The 20,557-nt window shown below is 44.7% G+C and overlaps 1 protein-coding gene and 1 pseudogene across 1 annotated transcript in view; one reads left to right on the forward strand and one right to left on the reverse strand.

Annotated features, from left to right (window-relative positions):
• LOC110194235 (polyunsaturated fatty acid lipoxygenase ALOX8-like) lies at window positions 1-14,273 on the forward strand (annotated as a pseudogene).
• ALOX12B (arachidonate 12-lipoxygenase, 12R type) overlaps window positions 13,333-20,557 on the reverse strand; it is a 15,922-nt gene continuing 8,697 nt past the window's right edge. The window contains exons 10-15 of the mRNA XM_020966400.2: window positions 19,216-19,302; window positions 18,544-18,713; window positions 16,945-17,066; window positions 16,075-16,175; window positions 15,747-15,917; window positions 13,333-15,165 (exon numbers count right to left, since the gene is read on the reverse strand). Coding sequence (XP_020822059.1) covers window positions 14,986-15,165; window positions 15,747-15,917; window positions 16,075-16,175; window positions 16,945-17,066; window positions 18,544-18,713; window positions 19,216-19,302 — 831 coding nt within the window. The 3' untranslated portion in view covers window positions 13,333-14,985. The remainder of the gene's footprint in view (window positions 15,166-15,746; window positions 15,918-16,074; window positions 16,176-16,944; window positions 17,067-18,543; window positions 18,714-19,215; window positions 19,303-20,557) is intronic.

A 20,557-nucleotide genomic window follows, 5' to 3' on the forward strand; every position in this document is an offset into this window, starting at 1 on the left:
ATGCGCCTGTTCGTGCAGACCCAAGAGTACTTTGGGGGCCTCAACAGGGGCTGTGGACCCTCCATAGTCATGGAGAATGTTGGTGAGTATTGGAAGGGAATAGAACAGTACAGGGCACACATTTAACCTTTCAGCATCCCCCTCCCCTACCTTTCTTTTGCCCTTATTTCTTTTCCATATACATTTTCCCAGGTCCCTTAATTTTTACTTTCTCACTCCTCCGTCTCTCCCTGTTTATTCCCTGAGTTTCCCTTCTCTCTGTCCTTCAGTCTCACCTCTCTGGTGTAGTAGGTAGTTAGTAGTACAGGACCAGAACCAGGTGGAATTCAGGAGAGAGGTTAGGTATGGATGTATAGATTTGTAGGTCATCAGCACAGTGACGTTAATTGAACCTGTGGAAGATGATGTGAACACAAAGGGAGAGGAAGTAGAAATGGAAGAGAAGAGGGCCTTTAGGGCTTTGGAGGACACCCATGATAAAGGGGTCAGACACAGATCAAGATCCAGCAAAGGAGACTGAGAATGAGTAGACAAATGGTAGAAGGACACCGAAGTAAGAGCAGTGTCACAGAAGCCAAGGAAGAGAGATTATAAAGCTTCAGAAAGGTATAGATGAATAAGGGCTGAGGAAAAAACTCATTGGGTTTAGCAACTAAAAGATCACTGGTAACTTTGGAAAGAGTGGTTTCAGTAATATAGAATTAAGAAGTCTTGAGAAATAAGTGGGAATTAAGGAGCCAGAGGTAATTAGCATATAATAGTATATCTAGGAGTTTGGCTGTAAGAGGAAAAGAGATCTAGGATGATAGCTTGAGAGAATTGCAAGGTCAAGTAAATGTGGTTTTTCTTTTTAAGGATAGGGGAGATTTGGGCATGTTCTTTAGGATGGAGGGAAGGAGCCAGTGGGAATGAAGAGGGTAGATGGTGGGAATAATCCAGGGTTGGCATTTAGCAAGGCTGATGGTAGGACAAGGGGGCAAGGGATTCCAAGGTAGCTGACAATCTATGGTTCAATCATAGGGTACACTGATGTACCAGACAGTCATGACTATGAAAGGAGAGGAGGGAAGCCAGAACAGGGGTAATGGACTGGGAGAATAAGGAGGAATAGAGGAGCCTGATTTTGTGGTAAAGGCAAAGAATGTATTTAGGAAAGGTGAAGGACAGGAAGAGATGGAAGGATAGGACAGTATGCTCAAATAAAAGAATTTCAGAATTCTAGATAATGGAGGTTAAAAAAATTGGGATGATGGGATTAAGGGTATGATCAATCCTGTGTGTGCCTGAGGTGGAGTAAAGATGGAAGTCACAGGAGTTGAGGATGATAAACTGGGAGACGAGGGTATTTAAGGAATATCCCAATGTTTGTTAAAGTCCCTAAGCTTGAAGAGAGGAAGACTGTGAGCCAGATACTGAATTCCTTGAGAAAAGAAAGAGAAGGCTCCGGAGATTGATACATGCCTGTTAAAAGGAGTTAGACTGGGTGCTATAAACATATAGCATAAACAGCAAAGAAGAGGATGCTGAGTGACAATGGCAAAGAGACAGTCTGGAAGTGAAATGAGAAGTCAAAAGTATGTTTACCTCCTCTTCCTGTGAAATGTTTGAGGATGAGAGGAGCATCAGATACATGAGAGAGTGGTCAGGAATTCAGTACCTTCTGGGCAGACCCGTGTTTTTTATTACCCAAGATGACAGGAAGAACGTGAAGTGAAGAAGTCTAGGTTAAAGGAAAATTAATGATAGAGCAAGGGCTCCAAAGGACACAATGGAATAAGAAGGCTGAAAACTGTGGAGGGACAGGGCTGAGGTGGATTGGGATGAGAGTATGGGGATTAAGACTACGATTGTACACATTATTGTTGTTCAGTCATATCTGACTCTTCATGACCCTGTGGACTATAGCACACCAGTACTGTCTGTGGGGTTTTCTGGACTGGTTTGCCATTTTCTTTTCCAGCGGATTAAGGCAAACAGAGGTTAAGTGAAATGCCCAGACTAGTGTCTGAGGTCACATTGGAACTCAGTTCTTCCTGATGTGTGGGACAGAGACCACTTACTCAAAATCAAAACAAAGACTTAGGTACCTTGAAAGCAGAAAGGAGTTTATTGCTTTCTCATGAGAAAGGGCACTGCCCCTAGTCACCACTGCCCGCCAGGAGAGTGCTAGTTGGTTACAGAAAGCAAGCCTTACTTATACCCTAACGCGAGCTCCTCCTCCCTAACCTCCTTCCCCTTATCACATTGGCCGGGCTTCAGGGGGCACAGTCTATTCTCCCCCAGCAACAGAGAACAAAGGCAGTTACACACATTTGCCCAGAGACAAGAAAAGGCGGGAAGTTTTGCAAGGGCAAGCAGTTCAGACTGGGGGTAGGGCTATTCTTACAAGGTCAGAAGGGCAACAACACAAGAACTATTTAATAAGAACTTTGAGGAGGCTTCACTTCTGAGAGATCATCTCACACTGACTCCAGGCCCAGCGCTCTATCCACGGAGCCACCTAGCTCATACATCAATCATACATATTGGACTTGCCCAACTTCAAAAAGAGTGTATTTTTAGCGAAGCTTTGCAAAGGAGTATCAGACCCTGTTCTTGACTTTTGTTTTGAGAAATATTGTCATAATATTTCCACCTGTCATCCTCTTCCTGTCCCAGACACTCATTTTTTTTGTTCCCAATACACATCCTCTTACTTCTGTCCCTGCCATACTGCCTGTCATCTCCACGTCTGTCACAAACATGGGACCTGGAATGGACCAGTTGTCTTCTCTCCCATCTCTATCTCCTCTGTCCCCAGGTGGAGTGAGTATTCCCCAGGGTTGCCTGGATGCTGACAATCTGAAGGAGCTGGACCCAAATCTTCGATCCTTCTCTACCAAGAATGTGGTCCTCAAGCTTCGCACCGTGCCCCCGTGAGACTGCTTTCCCATCCCAACTCCATTCCCATGTCCCATCCAGCTCTCCCCCTCCTCCAGCTGGCCTTCTTTCTTTCTTTCTGCAGACAAATGGGATTGAAAATGAAGGGGATGATGGGTCTCAAAGGCCCGTGGAAGAATCTGGATGAAATCCATAAAATCTTCGTGTTCTTGAAGTCAAAAGTTTTAGGTATGTCACCCTGAGTAGGGGGGAGAAGAGCAGGACATATCAGTGGAGCAAAGCCTCAGTCCCATACACCTGAGCAGTTGTGGCTAAGTCCTGCAACAACCACGGCCAGCCTACAAATTTTCCACTTTCCATCCTAAAGGAAATCACTTTCCATATTCAGTGGCTTACTTCCTGTCCTGTACACATTCATTTCCTATCCCATACAAGCTTACTTCCTAATATGACCAAGAGCACTTCCTGTCTGTCTTGACTTACTTCCTGTCCAACATAAACTCACTTCCTGCTGCCCAGGTTCTCCCCCCCATCCCCCAATTTCCTGTCCTGTATACATCACTCTTCCTATGTTGTATAAGCTTATTTCCTGATGTGACCAAGAGTATTTCCCGTCTGCCTTTACTTCTTGTCCAACATAAAGTCACTTCCTGCGTAAGGTTTTCCCCCCACCCCCACCCCTGGGCTATGTATACGACAATCCTGTCCTGCATATGATCAATTCTTATCTCATACAAGCTTATTTCCTGCTATGATGAAGAGCATTTCCAGTTGGCTTTGACTTATTTCCTGTCCGACATAAACTCCAAAGTTCTCCCTCTGGTCTAGTTTCCTCTATCGGTTGTGTTCTGAGGGGTACAGAAAGACAGTCTTACTCCTTTTTCCTCACCCTCACCCTGACCCCCCCCCCCATCTCCCATAGGCCTGTTAATTGAAAGGTTCCTGGCAAAAATTCTATAATACAAATCAGTGTAATACAAATACACAAAAAAGGCACAAAGTCTTGAAACTGACCTGAGTAGGGAAAGGTCACTTTGATCTGTTGGCATAGGGAAGAATCCATAGCATGGGATCTGGGTCTAGAAAGATGGATAAGCCTCTAACAGGCAGATATTAGAGATTAGAGAGGGGGGTGGGGAGATAGCGCGGAGCAGGAGTTTATTCCACATACGAAAGATTTGGGTGAGCACAGGGGCAGGAAAACATGGGGTTAATTGAGAGAATAGTTGATTATACCATTTGGTTGGTATGTACTATGTGCAAAGGATAGTAGTGTGAAGTAAAAATGGAAAAGTAGATTGGAACTAGATTGGGTGGGGCCTTACATGATAATCTTTCAGGAGTCTGGACTTTACTTAATAGGTAATGAGGAGCCCTTGAAGATTTTGGAGCCAGGGGAATGGTGTGATTAGACATACATTAAGAAGATTATCTCTGTAGGTGATCTACAGAGGGGTGGGAAGAAATAGGAGTCAAAGAGTAATTAAGAGGCCTGTAGACTATTACAATAGCCTAGAGAGGAGGTAATGACAGCTTGAGAGGTTGGTAACCACATGACTGGAGAGAACAGATGGGTGAAAATTTGTAGAGGTAAAATTGATAGAATTGGCAACTTATTATATAGGGTGAGGGAAAGAGAAGATAACTTGGAGGTTTCAAGACTAGGTGACTCAGGGAGTAGTGATGTCATTCACAGAGCCAGAGTAGTTTAGAGGAAGAACAGGTTTGGGGGCACAATCATGAGTTCAGTTTTGTAGATAGGGTGATAGAATGTCAGAGCTGGAAGGGATCAGTTTTGCTGGAGGGAACTAGGACCTAGAGGAGTTACATGATGTGCCCAAGGACAGAATTATATGTTGAGTCAGAAGTGACACTAAGTCATCCAAGAAGAGAAGAGCCTGAAGACTGAAGTTCAAGGGAAATATGAGGACCAGGCTTTATGAGTTGTTTTATATGAGTGATATCAAATCATGGAAGTTTATGATATAACCAAAGGATAATGTATAGATAGATAGCATGTAGATAATGTAAAATATGGGTATTAAATATTATTTCACCACCACCAAAAATGCATAAGATGCAAAAGATTCACTACAGCCCACTGACCAAATGCAGAAAGATACAGCACTCAAATAATCCATTAATTGAAAGAAATTGACCTGCTACTTGTCTTCTGGAATTTGAAAGGTTGCTATGTGGGATCAACATCAGACTCTGAATTAGGAGCAGTGAATTGCAGAGAAGCAAACTTAGGCCCTGAAGGAGGGAAATCATGTGCTCAAGTTCATATAACCAGTGAGTGGCAGAGCCAGGAGGGGAGCCTGTGTCTCCAGACTCCCACTCCCCTTCTTACCTCTTTCCTCTCTCCACTTTTGCCAGTAACTCTCCTTTTTAGTTTCTGATAAGGCTACTTCCTTTCCTATTATGACCGAATTTGAAATCTCTTCAAATTCTCCACCATCTCCCTTCTTCCTCTTCCTAATTTAACTTGCTACTCAATAGGACTGAGCTTGCATCAGTAACCGTGACTTTATGTCGTGGATCAATCAATCAGCAAACATTTATTAAGAACTTACCATGTGCTGAGTCAAGTGCTGGAGATTCAAAGACAAAAATGAAACAGTCCATGCCTCAAGCAGGTTATATTCTCTTAGGATCGTTGGGAATACCTGGATCCAGGAAAAAAGATGGGGACTGGGTTCCTTAGAACAGAGTCAGAAAGACTCATATCCTTGTTTTTCCCCAGGGAAATCAACACCCTACTAAGCTAACAAACCAGTTGTGGGGAAAAAAAACCTTGTCCTCTTCTCCTATGCTGGGAAGCCAGGAATCTGGGTCCTTGAGAAGGTTGGGTAGTGACTCTGGCGTCTTCTACCTCCCAGAGTATGTAGCTGTCCGTTGGCAAATTCCTGAATGGCCTCAGTCCTGTCTATATCCGATGCTGCCACAGCCTCCCAGACAACTTTCCTGTTACCAATGACCCGGTGGCCCCCATGTTGGGACCAGGTACCAGCCTGCAGGAGGGGCTGGAGGTGAGGGACTCAGTCATCCAGATCCTCAGACCCCTTCCTGTTGGCTCTTACCCCTTCCTCCAGCCACAGCTCTCTAAGAATATGGGTGTCCAGTCTTCAGCTAAATTTGCCAATTCTCTTCTCCCAGAGAATATCTCACTCCCACCTAATGAGCATTTTTAATCTGTGATTCCAAAAGCAGAGGGGACACGGCCAGGTTGGCCAAGAGTTCATATGTAATCAGCCTTTAGACAATTTGTGAAGTGCCTATCTTTGCCCTGAGGATGACTTTTTAAAAACTGTATGATGATGAACCAGTTCACAAACTCGTTCAAGGGGCCTTAGCAATTTGTCATCAGTTTTGAGCTGGAGAAAGCTTTCCTGGTGTCCAGAGCTAGCCTAACTGATGGTTTGTTTCAGCAACTTGCAATAGGGGAGAAAGCTGATTTGGAGACCCTACAAGAGGCAGCATGCATGATACAGTGAAGAAAGGGTTAGCCTTGGAATTAAGAAGTCTAGAGTTCAGATCCTGTCCTCATACATATTAGCTGTGTGGCCCTTGTCCAGTCATTTATACCTTTGTGCCTTCAGGCAACTCTGTAGGATAAAAAGTTGTAAACTGGGGATCTGCATCCATGAAGGGATCTCCACACTTGCGAAGTCACAGCTCTGGCTTTCTGCATATACCTATTGACATAGCCTGGGGCTGGCCTTCTAAAAGTTCACCATAGACTTGTTGGTTTGTGGGAAATGTAGGAGAACTAGTCTCTAGTCCTGACTCTAATTAGATAGATGACTTCAGGCAAGTCCTATCCCATTCTGAACCTGTTTCCTCCTCCATAAAATGAGAATCATCCCAAAGGTCCCTTCTGGCTCTGCTGCTCCATGATATAAATCTATGACTAAGTTGACTTTAATAGTAGTAATAATAATCGTTGTTATTGTTCAGTCATGTCTGACTCTTTGTGACCCCATGAACCATGGGATTTTCTTGGCAAAGGTACTAAAGTGGTTTGCCATTTTCTTCTTCTGTGGATTAAGGAAAACAGAAGTTAACTGGCTTGCCCAGCTAGTTAAGTGTCTGAAGCTGGATTTGAACTCAGGTCTATCCTGACTCCAGGCCCAGCATTCTATCCACTAAGTCATCTAGATACTTCATGATAAAACAGCAAACATTTATACAGTATTTACTGTGGGCCAGGTGCTGCCTTATAATTGTTATCTCATTGATTATCTCATATCTTATAACTCTGGGAGGTAGATGCTATTATTTATCCCCATTTTACAGATGAGGAAACTGAGACAGATGGGTTATTAAGGTAGTAAGTGTCTAAATTCAGCTCGTCCTGACTCCAGGTCCACTGCACCTCTTTCCTTCAAGTCATACTTACCTTTCCTTCTGAGTCTCCTGGAATTGGACTTCATACAATCGGAAGGCCTATTCTTAGCCCTTCTCTTCCTTTTAGAAGGGTTCTCTGTACCTGGTGGATCATAGCCTTCTCTCAGGCTTTTCTCCTGGCCTCATAGATGGGAGAACCTAATTCGTGGCTACCCCAATGACTCTGCTACACCAGAGACCAGACAGCGGGCTGCTCCTGCCCCTTGCTGTCCAAGTGAGACAGGTCATGGAGGAGAAGAGATATGTCAGGTGATGGAGTGCGAGAAGATGATACATGTAAATGCATTAAATAAATATGTTATGATGATATCTACCACCGAAATCCTTTAGAGGCATGGATTTGATCTTGGAATTTCAAAGACTATGCAAGTGGAACATAAGTGGTATGTCTATCTTAGGCTAGCTAAGCTTGAATAGGCTTAATACCATCAGGTAACAATCTGGGGGAGAGAAGTGCACAGCAACTCTCAAAAAACTGCTTAAAGTTTCAACTCAAAAGCATATGGAAAAAATAAAGTTCTCAAAGATCTAAAAAAAAAAAAGCAGATTTCCCCAGTTGAGGTAAAAAAAAAAACTGCTTAAAGGCACTGAGAAGTTGAAGTCTGCATTGTAATGGGAATGCCCACATAGATAAAGTCACAGATCTCTTGAAAGATCAAAGTCCTTTTGGCATTCTTTGGCAAAGTCATTTGGCATTCTTTGCTACAAGGAGTGACTTTCCTGGGAAGATATCAGGGAGGATGCATTTGGAAGTGGATGTTTTATTGAAAAGTTATTTTTTAAATGTTTTTAAAAGGAAGACGATACTAATAACATTTTTTTGGTATTTTATGGAGCACTGAACTGGAAGCCAGAAGGCCTGAATCCTATCCCTGACTTTGCCACTAATCAGTTCTCCTCCGCTGGTCTCTACCCTCTGCTCCATGAAGGGGTTGGATTGAAGGATCTTTGAGATTCCTCTCATTTCTGAATATCATGTAGATTTATGACTCGGGAAATGTCTTTGTTGACCTCTTGTGATGATCAAAGGCTCAGAAAACATTTCTTCCATCTGTCTTTGACTCTCTGGCATCCCCCTTGCTCTTTAGCTCTGCCAGACTACAGGCCCCAACAACCCCATCTTCTTGCCAAGTGATTCAGAGGAGGACTGGCTTCTGGCCAAGACCTGGGTCTGAAATTCAGAGTTCCTCATCCATGAGATGGTCACTCACCTGCTCTGCACCCACTTTGTTTCTGAGGTTTTTGCCATAGCCACCGTGCGTCGGCTGCCCGTGTGCCATCCAGTCTCCAAGGTCAGGATTACAACAGATCCTTCCACTTTCCCTCAAAGCCCCAGCCATCAGAGTTCAAAGGATCATAAATTTAGAACTAGAAGGGACCCTGAAATCATCTAATCCAAATCCCTCATTTTACAGATGAGGAAACTGAGTCTCAGAGAGGTTAAGTGATTTGTCCAAGATCACCCAGATAGGGGCAGCTAGGTGGCACAGTGGATAGAGCACTGGCCTTGGATTCAGGAGGGCCTGAGTTCAAATCCAGCCTCAGACACATAATACTTACTAGCTGTGTGACCCTGGGCAAGTCACTTAACCCCATTGCCTATCCTAAAAACAACAACAAAAAAAACCAAAACAAAACCAGATCACCCGGATAGAAAGTGTTTAAGCCAAGATGTGAACCCTACTCCTCTGACTCCAAATCCAATATATCTTCTACCGAGTCACCTACCTGGGACCTGAGGTGGAAAGGCATCCCTACCATCTCTCAATTTTCCTTCCTCTAGCTACTCATCCCTTGTTTTCACACTACATTTCACATCAATACTATTGGATGCACAGACCTCTTTAAATCCGGGGGCCTCATGCATAAGGTCAGAGAAAGGGAATGGTAGGGACCGGGCAGGAAGGGAAGATGGGATCTTTGGAATCTGGGCCCAGGCTGTGGCAGCAGTGAAGAGACTGGAGACATAAGAAGGGGGAACAAATCAGGAGACTAAGAGTCTTTAAAGGTGACTAAAGATCCAGGATAAAGAATGGAGTGGGGTGGGGGAAGCTGGGGCAGGGTTCAAGGATGAGAGAAAATCTGGGATTTTAAGGAAAAGGGGATTGGTATGGCTAAGAATTGGAGGACTTCCTGGAGAGAAAGTTGGAAGTGGGGCTATCTGAAGCTGGAGATAAGGAAACTAAGAGTATTGTCAATTGGAGTACAGAATGCTAGTAGATCTAGAGACTGGAATAATATTTTCTGCCTCTTTCTTCAGAGAACTTTGTAGAAATCTCTCTCATAGCACCAATCAGCAGAACTATAACTAGGATGTCAGTACCCAGGGCAAGAGACAGAAATGGCACACTCAGATGTTCAGGCCTGAGGTGCGGTGGAGCAGGGAGAAATAGTCCCTAGAAGGCAGGGGTTGGGTTGGAAGGAGGGCACTCTTGTAAATCATCTGGTAGTTTACAATTTAATTCAGTACAACGTGCATTTTTTAAGTGCCTTTGTAGGCACTGGGGATTATTATCAGTATTATTTTCTCTGGATCTGTGATTTGCCAGAATCTCATGTGTCACACTCAGATATTGAAATCAGGTTTTCCTGGCTCCATAGCCAGCTCTTACCTCTCTAGCTACCTTTCAGGTATTGCGGATAGATACAGTGACAAAATGGAAACAGTCTCTGCCCTTAAGGAGCTTAAATTCTATTTGGCAGTTAACATTTATGCAGACAGGTATATACACAGTCATCTGAGGAAGTAGAGAAGACTAACAATTAATAGGATGATGAAAGAATTTTCAAAGGGAGCGGCACATGAACTGAACTTTGATATTAAATAGGTCTGTGCTGGTAAATTTTAACAACTGGCTCCCCCCCCCAAAAAAATCCACAAAACACATTTTAAAGTTTCATTTGTATTATTAACATTTTCTCCATCACTTTCTTAAGTCTAGACAATCAACAAAACAATAAATTAAGCCTTGATCTGTAGCATTCGCCGGTTTCCAAGGTATAAAGCTTACCAAACATTTAACAATCAGCTCTGGAATTTGGAAGTTTAATGAAGATGATGTTGGAACAGTCTGGGGGAATATGTGATGGAGGACCTGAAATAGGGTGGTGTTTGCAGGAGTGTAGAGGGGAAAAACATCTGAGAGATGTTAAAGAGATTATACAAGATTTGAGAACTGATTGTATTATGAGAAAGGGGAGGGCAAGGAAGAGCAGATGGAACTTTGGTGATTGGAAGGATGGCACTTGTCCTCAACAGAAAGGGAGTTTTGGAGGACGGTTGGGTTTGGGCGGGTGGGGGAGGGAAGATGTATATAGGAAAAGCCTGAAAAGCAGTGATTAGACAAGAAGGAAGAGGTGGCAGGAGGGTGATCGACAGCGTCAGAGGCTGCAAAGACAAAGGGAGACTGAGTGAGAAAAGGCCATCGGGATTTTGCAACTCCAAAACCCATATCGTCTTAGAGAAATCAGTTTCAGTTGAACGGTCATGTCAGAAGTTAGGTTACAAAGGTTCAAAGAACGAGCGAGAGGAAACAAGCAAAGACGTTGGCGACTCTTTCTAGGAATCTGTCAATGAGTGCCAGGAGAGAAACCTGGAGTTTGGGCGGTCCAAACCTCCTGTCCTTGCATCCCTATTCCGGCAGCCCTCTCTATTATTTGCCCCACCCATAGCAAAACCCAGTAAATCGCTGCCCATCACACAGCAGGTTCAAAGTAATATTTCCTTCATACATAGGAGTACAATCTCCCACCAGTGGGAGAAGGAGACACACGGCCAGGACCTCTCAGGGTGGCATCCCTACTGAAATAAAGACCTCTCTGCTTCCAAAAGAGTTTGGGGGCAGGGGAGAGGGGAGTCCTTCATTGGGGTATTCTTTCTGCTATGCTGCCATCTGCCGGTGTCTGGGCTGAACTACTCTCCAGCTGCCATTGGAGTAACTTGTCGGTTCTTTTAGCTCGTAGACATGAAGGCTACCTCAGGTCTTTTAAGAGTTACACCTCCATTCGCTATAATGGAGACAAGGGACAGAGAAGATCTTAGAAGATAAAATGGACAATTTTGATTACATAAAATTGAAGAGATTTTGTGCATACAAAATCAATGCAGTTAAAATTAGAAGGGAAACAGTTAACAGAAAAAATATCTTTGCAACAAGTTTCTCTGATAAAGATCGGTTATGCAAGGAATTGCTCTGATCCTATTCTTAGCTACCCTAAGAAAATCTCCCTTTGGTAACTTAACTCAGCAAAACTCAAGGGAAAGGACGGGGCTAATACTTTTTGTTACTCCCAACACCAAATTCCTTTCTCTCCTACAGTTATGTGTCCCCATCTTATCTTCCCTACTAGACTGCCATTTCTTTGATGGCATCTTTGTATTCTTCTCAGTCCCTAGCTTGTGCTCAGAATGAATGTTTGTAGAATGAATGGGGGGGCAGGGAAGCAAAGGTAGGGAGTGAGGGTGCTTGGAGCCCTGAGGGAGTAGGAGAAAGAAGCAAGGGATATAGGTTGCCCTCTGCTCCAGATGGGGATGGCATCTGCTTCATTACAGTCTACAAGTCTAGGACGCCTGGGCTGTCTTGCGCTGGTAGCCAGAGGGATGAAAGTCCACACTTACCGTTCCCTCTGTTTGTCTCACAACTTGACTGTTCGAGGGGTCCAAGGTCTTGCCAACTATCACTATTGAGATGATGGACCGCAGATCAAGGATGCCATGGAAAGGTGAGGATAAGGACCCATGGGTCCAAAATCCAGAAGTCTCTCTGCACTACCCCTCGTCCTACCCCTAATACTCTACAACCTTTAATTCCTCTTAGAGATCTAGACTTTGGCATCATTTTCTACCTTTTAAACTCATCATATGTTCTATTCTCTTCTTTGATTTGCTTCTTTTAATGTCTATTTCTATTGGTGGAACCATCCTCCCACTCAATCAGGTTTGGAATATCCATTATCTTCTGACTTTTCCTTCTCCCTCATTCCCCTACATCCCATAAGACACCTAATCCTGTTGATTCTTCCTTCAAAATGTCTCCCATGATGGTCTCCTCCTTTCTACTTTTTGCTGGTAGTACCTTACTTCAAATTCTCATCCCCTCTCACCTATTGTGTTGTAATGGCTTCATAATTGATTTCCCTCCTGTCTCCTTTCTCCAGTTCCTCGTGTAACATAGCAGTCAGATTAATCTCCCTGAAGCACTATTTTCATGTTGCTACTCAAGAGCCTACAATGGTCCCAGTTTCCTACATCCAGTCCAAAATATCTTTTTTTGATTTTTCAAGTCCCTCTGTAATCTGGTCCCAATTAAAATCCCACCAGTTTTTCCCAATGCCTCTTAATTCTAGTGCTTTTCTTCTGTTAATTACTTCCTATTTATTCTGTATATAGCTTGCTCAGTATAGATTTGTTTGCATGTTATCTCCCCTATTAGATTGTAAGCCCCTTCTGTGCAAGGATTATCTTTTGCCTCTTTTTGTACCCCTAGAGCTTATCATAGTATACGTAGTATACTACTAGTACATAGTATACAGTAGGCTCTTAATAAATGTTGATTGATTGGTCCCAACCATCTTTCCAACCATCTCTCCCATTACTACCCAACATACATCCTGTACCCCAATCCAGCAGGACCATTCTCATTCACCACACATTAGTGTTACTAATTCTAAGCCTTTCTTATAATGCTTTTCCCTCATAACAACTGGCAAATGGCCCTCGGGCAAGTCATTTCGCCTCTATGTCTTCACCTATAGAATAAGGGCCAGGCTAAATAATCTCTCAAGCACCAGCTTGCTTATTGATTAATTGATCAACCGTCTCCTGTACTGAGTACACCATAGGTGTGTTGATGCCTAGTAAATATTTGTTGACTGTTTCAGATTTGTCCCAGATATCATTGGCATCTACTACCCAGAGGACAGATCTATCCTCCAGGACTCAGAACTCCAGGCCTGGGTCCAGGAGATCTTCATGGAGGGCTTTTTTGGGCCAAGAAAGCTCAGGTATAGGTTTCTGCTTCTAGTACCTCAGTTCTCCCATCTCTCCCCAAAATTCCCCAGGAATAGATATCCCTTAGTTCTCAGCTCCGCCTTGCTCTCCCCCTCCGGGTGTCCCCACTTGCCTGGAGACCCTACAGGACCTGGTTCAGTGTCTCGCTATGATTATTTTCAACTGTTCTGCCCAGCATGCTGCAGTCAACAGTGGACAGGTGAGCTGACCCATCAACTTCTTCCTCTCTTTGGGTCCCTGAGAGGGCCTAGTTGGGCCTGACCTGAGGCCTATGAGTTCTTGTGAGCTCAGATCTTGGAAGAGTAGGGGTGTTGACCTAGGGCTGGGTAAGGCCCTGGCCTTCTAAGAATGCAAGGCTAGGAGAGGGGTGGGAGTGGAAGTGGGAGTGGGAAAAGATTAGTGACTTGAAACTGGGGAAGGAGGTTCCCTAGGTCCCCTCAGGGGTTCTGGAAGCCTTATGTCCTGACTTACCTATCTGTGGATTGGGGGGTGGGGCATCAGTTTGACTTTAGTGCCTGGGTATCCAATGTTCCCACTTCCGTGAGGCTGCCCCCACTCGTAACCAACGGCACTACAGACCTTCTGGGATCCCTCGGGGATGTCACCACAGCTTGCCGTGCCCTGATACTCTTCTGGGGTGTCAGTGACCAGGACAGAGATAATGGTGAGCCATGCAATGGGGCTGGGGCTAGGACTTGATCAGTGTGATCTGAGATTCAGGGGCAGGACTGAGAGGCTTGGTCCTGACCTGATTTCAAGATGGGTGAGGCCAGAGTGTGGGAGAGTTGGGAGTTCAAGGCTGGGGGAGGAAGGGAGAAACTCAGATGCCTGGTCCCACCTGCTTCTCCCCTGTCCTCAGAGGCCCCTGAGTACCTACCCAGATGTGCACTTCACGGAGGAGGCCCCTAGGCAAAGCATAGCATCACCTGGTCCAGATCTCCAGGGATATCCAGGAGTGGAACAAGGGTCTTGACATGCCTTACACCTACCTTGATCCTCTCCATATAGAGAACAATGTTGCCATATAACAGAGCCTCTTCTATACTCCCATCCAAGAAAAAACATCAGCTTGTCCAGCATCAGAATAGTGTGATGAGCCAGAAAACCTAGAAATCTTGATCCCTACTTCCAATCTAACCTTGGACCCTTAGCATTCCAGCCTTGGATCTGGGCATTCCAAGCCCTTATCACTTTCTTCTCTCAGTCCTAAGTCCCCAAGACTCCACCTCCTCCACCCTCACAATGCAGGCCTGTACTTGCCTTTGCTCTAGAGCCTCAAGAAAGGCTGGTGATACCAGTAGATGATGTCAAGGCCTAGCCCTGTCCCAGTATGCTTTGTACAACTCAAACCTCCCTCACCCCTAAATAATACAGTTGATACAACTAGAAGGTATTTGAGCTGTTTGTGTGCACGTGTGTGGGCGGGTTTTTTTTAGTTGTTGTTTTTGCTGTTTTAAGAACAGAGTTCAAGGTGCGCTAGGTGGTAGGAAGCAGGAATCCACAGAAGGGTAGTTTCTTCCTCTAAGGGTTAGGTCAATGAAGGTAGGAAGATGGTTTCGTAACTCCTCAAGAGGAATCAGGGCCAAGGACACAGTTGTTTGGGGCCCTCGGTGGGATGCGTGTTCATGTATATACATACATACATACATACGTATGCATTATAGTAAGGGACCAGGAGAAGACATCTAGATGGAAATGCTGTTCTCAATTAAGGCAGGATCTAGATAAGAGTAGCCAATGGGGAGGGCCTTGTTCCGCTCTCGGATGTTGCAGGAAATTTGGGCCAAACGCTCTTTGAAATTCTGGATGCACTTCCATGGTGTTTCCTCTACAAAGTGAATGTCGGGAAAGTGACCCAGAGGCCGCTGTGGGTTGAGAAAAGTAGAAGAAAGTTATGGGGTCCAAAGGTCCAGTCTCCTAACTTTGGTTTGGGCTAGGCCTGGTCAATGCTCTACAAAGCCCCTTAACCCTACACCCTTGTGCAGAAACAGGATGGGAGATAGACCTAGAGAGTGACGCTTAAAGATATAACTATAAATGCATTTTAAAAAAATACTGGACAATCTTCTCCACGGCCTTCATGGAGTCATACAATCAGTTAGTCTGTTATGGGAAAGAAAAAGCAGGAGATAGTAACACAAAGGGAACAATTTTTAAATCTGCCTGGGTTCCAGTTCTGCTTTACACATACAGGTCCCCTTGGTGTCACCTACCCAGCTCCTTCCTTTTACTTTCTCCATTCCTCCCCTCCAAAAGTATTCTCTATAGGAAGCTCCCTCTATCCTTTCTCCCCAACCCCCCTCCCAATTTCTAGCTTCCTTCAACCTGACAGTTCTGGCCACCCTCTTCTTGGGTCCAAAATAACTCCTGAAAGACCCATGAAGCTACACATCACTTTCCCACCCAACGTCCCCCCACTCAGCCTCCATCTTCCTGCTTCCAATACCTTGTCATCAGGTTCCTTACTAAGGGTCCAGAGCACAAGGAGCACGATGCATGAGGTTTTAACATCAGGCAGTGATTCCATAAAACTCTCTTCGGTGGTCAGCCCCTTTTCCTGCATAGGTGGGCATCTCATGGATGATGGGAAATTGGGCATCCAGGCTGTGTACTCTAGCTGGAGGTGAAGGGAAGAGAGGGAGATCTGGTGTCAAAATGAAAGCCTGGTCTCCAGATGACCCAATTGCCTGTCCCAGGGCCAGAGTAACCCCTAGCATCCCAGTCAGGGTCACGGCATTGGGAATAGACAAATTTGGGGGCCCCCTCCCCAATACCTGTCCTGTGTTGACAGCGGCATGCTTGGCTGAGCAAGTGTAGATGACAATGGTAACATAACGAATGAGCTCAGGCACTGTCCTTATGCAGGTGGGGAATCCTGAGGGTTGGAAAGGATATGGAGTCATTTCCATGGGTCTCCACAATCTGATGCCACGTTATATTCTGAACCTGATTTCATACTTCTCCCCTCTGTGCCTTCTATACAGCTCTCCATCTTGACTATTCTCAGTCTCTTATCAGGGTCTAATTCTGGAATACCATCCTCTAAAACCCATTTTAAATGTCTCCTTTTTCAGGAAGACTTCATTGATCTCCTCTATCAGTAACAATCTTCCACCTCAGAACACCTATAGTACTTTGTTCTGAACTTCTCTAATCATTCAGTGTTGGTGTCATTCCACTCCCAGACTGTAGAAATAATAATAGTACTAACAATAATTAATGTAGAGCTTTAAGGTTTGCAAAGTACTTTACACACATTATCTTATTTGAACTTTACAACAACCTTGTAAGATAGGTGTCACGATCCCTATTTTACAGGTGAGGAAACTAAAGCTTAAGAGAGGTAATGGATGTTAGATGGGTCACACAGTGTGTGTCCCAGGCAGGATTCAGAGCCTGATCTTCCTGACTCTGAGACCAGCACATTCTACTCCCTCCAGTAGGAGCTTATCTTATCTGTATCTCCTTGAGGCCTAGAACAACTCTGGATACTTACTGCAGACAAAAAAATAAATAAACATCCGTTGAATTAAAATGCAATTAACCTCTTTGAATATCCATCTAAGGATGTTTACACTTTGGGGATCAGATAAAAGTAGAGGGCTTGGGTTGGGGAGGAGAAAGTTGGGAGTAGATTCTAGTACCTGAGCTCTCCCGACCCAGGAAGCACTCATTAAATATCTCCCGCACCCAGGCTTGTAGTTCAGTATCTCGCTCCACAGCAGCATCATTCCGGTAGTAGTAATTGATGATCTCAGACACATACCTATGGAGCAGGCAGCAACTCAATCCTGGAAGGAAAGTCCCTTCCCTGTCTCCATCTTAGGATCCATCCCTCCCTCCCCCTCTCTCTCTGTCAGTAGCACCTTCGTTTCTCCAGGGCTGCCTCTCTAACTACTCCTAGGACCAATAGTCAAAGAAAGTCAAAATCCCGGACAAGTTTTGAAAAGCGTGCCGTTTTGGATGTTGCCGTCCGCTAGGGGGAGGCGTTGAGCTTTTCCCAGTCCTTAGTGACTTGGCTGCAAGAATTAAACTTCCAAGGAGAGGGGGATTTCCTAGGATGAAAAAATGTGCCTTTATTTTAAAAATTATATTAAAAAGTGCCCCTTTTTGCATCAGTCCCTGACTGTGGTGCCCTAAGAGCCCACATAATTTGCTCTGCAGTAGTGGCTCTGACTAGGCCGCCACAGCAGGGGCATTTGGGTCCAAAGGACCTGGGTTCGGTTCTCTGCTCTGATGTTTACTATCTCTGTGACCTTGAACAAGACATTTAACTTCTCTGGGCCTCAGTTTCCTGCTCTGTAAAATGAGGAGTTTGGACTATCAGCAGACTGAAAGAACTATGGAACCTTTCAAAATCTCCTGAGGCTTTCTGGCTCTGAAAGACCAAGGCTCTTGAGATGAATGTGCATATAGTAGAGATGGACCAAGGAACTTTGTTGGAACAGGTTGGGAGGGCTTTCCAAGAGTCCTGCTGAGCAAAAGGTGCTCACGATGCAAACAGGTGCAAACAGACTGACACCTAGAACAACCAGGAACTGGGAGAAGCCCTCAAAGATCATTTAAATCCAACTCCGCCATTTTACAGATGTGGGATCAGAGGCCCAGAGAGGAGAAGGACCTTGTCCAAAGTCATCCAAGAAGTTAGTAACAGACAAGTGATGAATACACCTGGCTTCTAGTCCAATCTCTTCTTTCTTTCAAGACTGAGTCTCTCTATCTCACCCAGGCTAGAAGTACAAGAGCCCTGGGCAAGCCCAGTCCCAAATACTGACAGGCATCAGAGCTTCAACCTGCTCTGTCTCTGACCTTGGACAGCCTGGTAACTATCCTACCCCACTCCACCTCCTGGAGACTCACCATAATTGTGTTGGACTTGGTGCCCAGCCTCAACCTCCCCAGTAGCAGAAATTATAGGTGTATAATACCATCCCCAGAGTCTGGTGCTCTTTCTTTTCTACCACAGCTCCTCTAGAATAAGGCTCAATGTATGTAAATTTATGTGTGATGATGTAGAATATAATTCAAATGACTTTTCATTTCCATAACATTCTGGCAAAATAAATCAGTCTTCATTTAAAATAAAACCCACATTCAAGTTCCTTTTATGCAACTGTGATCCCCTCATACTCCTGCTGTCTCCAGCACCCCTACTACCCACACTCCCCATCCTCTTCTGCCTCTTCATCCTTTCAGCTCCTTTCCAATTTTGTCCCTGTCCTCTCAGTTCTCCATCCACTCACGTCTCAAGAGCCCCCCACACGGCCAGACAGTCATCTCGGTAATAGTATCGAGGCAGGTCCTGTACTCCACGACGGATGAAGTCATTGGGAAGGTAGAGATCCTCATATTTTGTCTCAGCTAGAGCTCGGCACATCACTTCAGCAAAACCTGCTAGTCCTAGAGACATTGCCTGGTGACAAGGAGCCAGATGTGGGAATCTGACATACACACAACAATCCCTCCCATTATACCCACACACTCCTCCCCAGAGAAACAGACAGAGGGAAATGATGGGGAGAGAACTTCCCCAATATACCCCTTCCCCTATAGGGAAATGGACAACTAACCTCAATTCGGGACTCACTCTTAGTCAAGAACTTGACACCCCTCCCCCGCCCCCACCATGAAACTCATCAGCTCTGTTCTTCTCTAGATCCTGCTCGCAATCTTACCCATTCCTCTGTTTTCTCTACACTTCCAGATTCAGAACCTTCTCCCTGCTGATCAGCCCCAGTCATCCCTTCCACAAAATAGGTGAAAAGTCTTTCCATCAGTCTTCAGCTGATGTCGGCATGGGGTTTGGGGACTCAGAAGCAAAGGAAAGCTATCTGAACCAGGAATGTTTGGGGGACTGAGTAGAAGAAAAGTAGGTGGGAAATTTAGGAAGGTCTGGGCAAGAAATTCCCCCTTACCCTGTCAGACAGGCCACCTTTATTCAGGAGGAGAGCACGACCAATGCTGTTGATCTGGATGGTGTATCGAGTATGGGGGATGATGAGCTGAGGAGAAACAGAGTGGAGTTGATGGGACCAGAGGAAAAACTGGGAGACAAGCCATTCAGAATTACTCATCTCACCTAGGCAGGAATGACTCCATTACAGAGTGTAAGAAAGCCTTACCCAGAAGCCTCTCTCTCTCTCTCTCTCTCTCTCTCTCTCTCTCTCTCTCTCTCTCTCTCTCTCCCTCCCCCCCTTTCTCTCTTTCTCCCTCTCCCCAAAAAATTTATCATCCAATGGCCAGTCTTTCAGTGATGAGACTTTCTAGGCTGGTCTTTGTATGGCAAGCTATTACCTAGTTAATGCTGAAACTGGGCCAATGCTCATTTGCCCTCTGTTGGCATAACCTGTGTGAATCTAGGGACATTTCTATGTCATAATGATTTGTCAGTGGAGTGTGAGTCCCAGAGCTATATATTCTGTCCCAGTGTCTCTCCTAATTCTAGTCACCTTCTCAACTACCTATTGAATATTTCAAACTGGATATCCCATAAACATGTTGACACATCCAACTCATTATATTTATCCCTCAAACCCAACCCTCTTCAGAACTTCCAAGTTTCTCTCCAGGGCAACACCATCCTTCCAGTCTTACAGATTCCTAAGTTTGGCATGATCCTCACACCCAGTGGAAACTATTTCAATTCATCTCTTCTCTCTTCAATTCTTCTATGCCTCCCCAATCCCTCCACCTTCTCTGAAGGTATCAACTGTTACTTTACTGAAAAAATTGAGGTCATTAGTTGTGAGCTCCTTCTCTTCCTCTTAAAACTCCTTCACATCACCATGCATTCTCTCCTTTCCTCCTCTTCTCTAATAATGAGACGGCCCTTTGCCCTGCCAAGATCAAACCTTCCTCTTCATGTATTCTTGATTCTATCCTCTCCAATATCTAGTAGATTGCCCCCTCAATCATTCCCCCCACCTCTTCTCTCTGATCCACAATCTCTATCTTCTGGTTCCATCTCTACTATCTTTAAACATACCCAAATTTCCTCCATCCTTAAAAAAAATCTTCACTAGGCTCTACCATCCCCTCAAACTATTATCCTACATATCTCATTCCTTTCTCAGCTAAACTATTAGAAAGAGCTGCCTATATTCATTGCCCTACTTTCTCTCTTCTCACTTATTCCTCAACCCTTTGCAATCTGGCTTCCATTTTTATCACTCAACTGTAATTGCTCTCTCCATTATTACCAAAGACCCCTTTATTGTTGAATCTAACAGTCTTCTCTCGGTCCTCATGGTTCATGAC

The sequence above is a fragment of the Phascolarctos cinereus genome, unplaced genomic scaffold (genome assembly GCF_003287225.1).
Source record: "Phascolarctos cinereus isolate Bilbo 61053 unplaced genomic scaffold, phaCin_HiC Scaffold_5;HRSCAF=322, whole genome shotgun sequence".
NCBI classification, from domain to species: Eukaryota; Metazoa; Chordata; class Mammalia; order Diprotodontia; family Phascolarctidae; genus Phascolarctos; species Phascolarctos cinereus.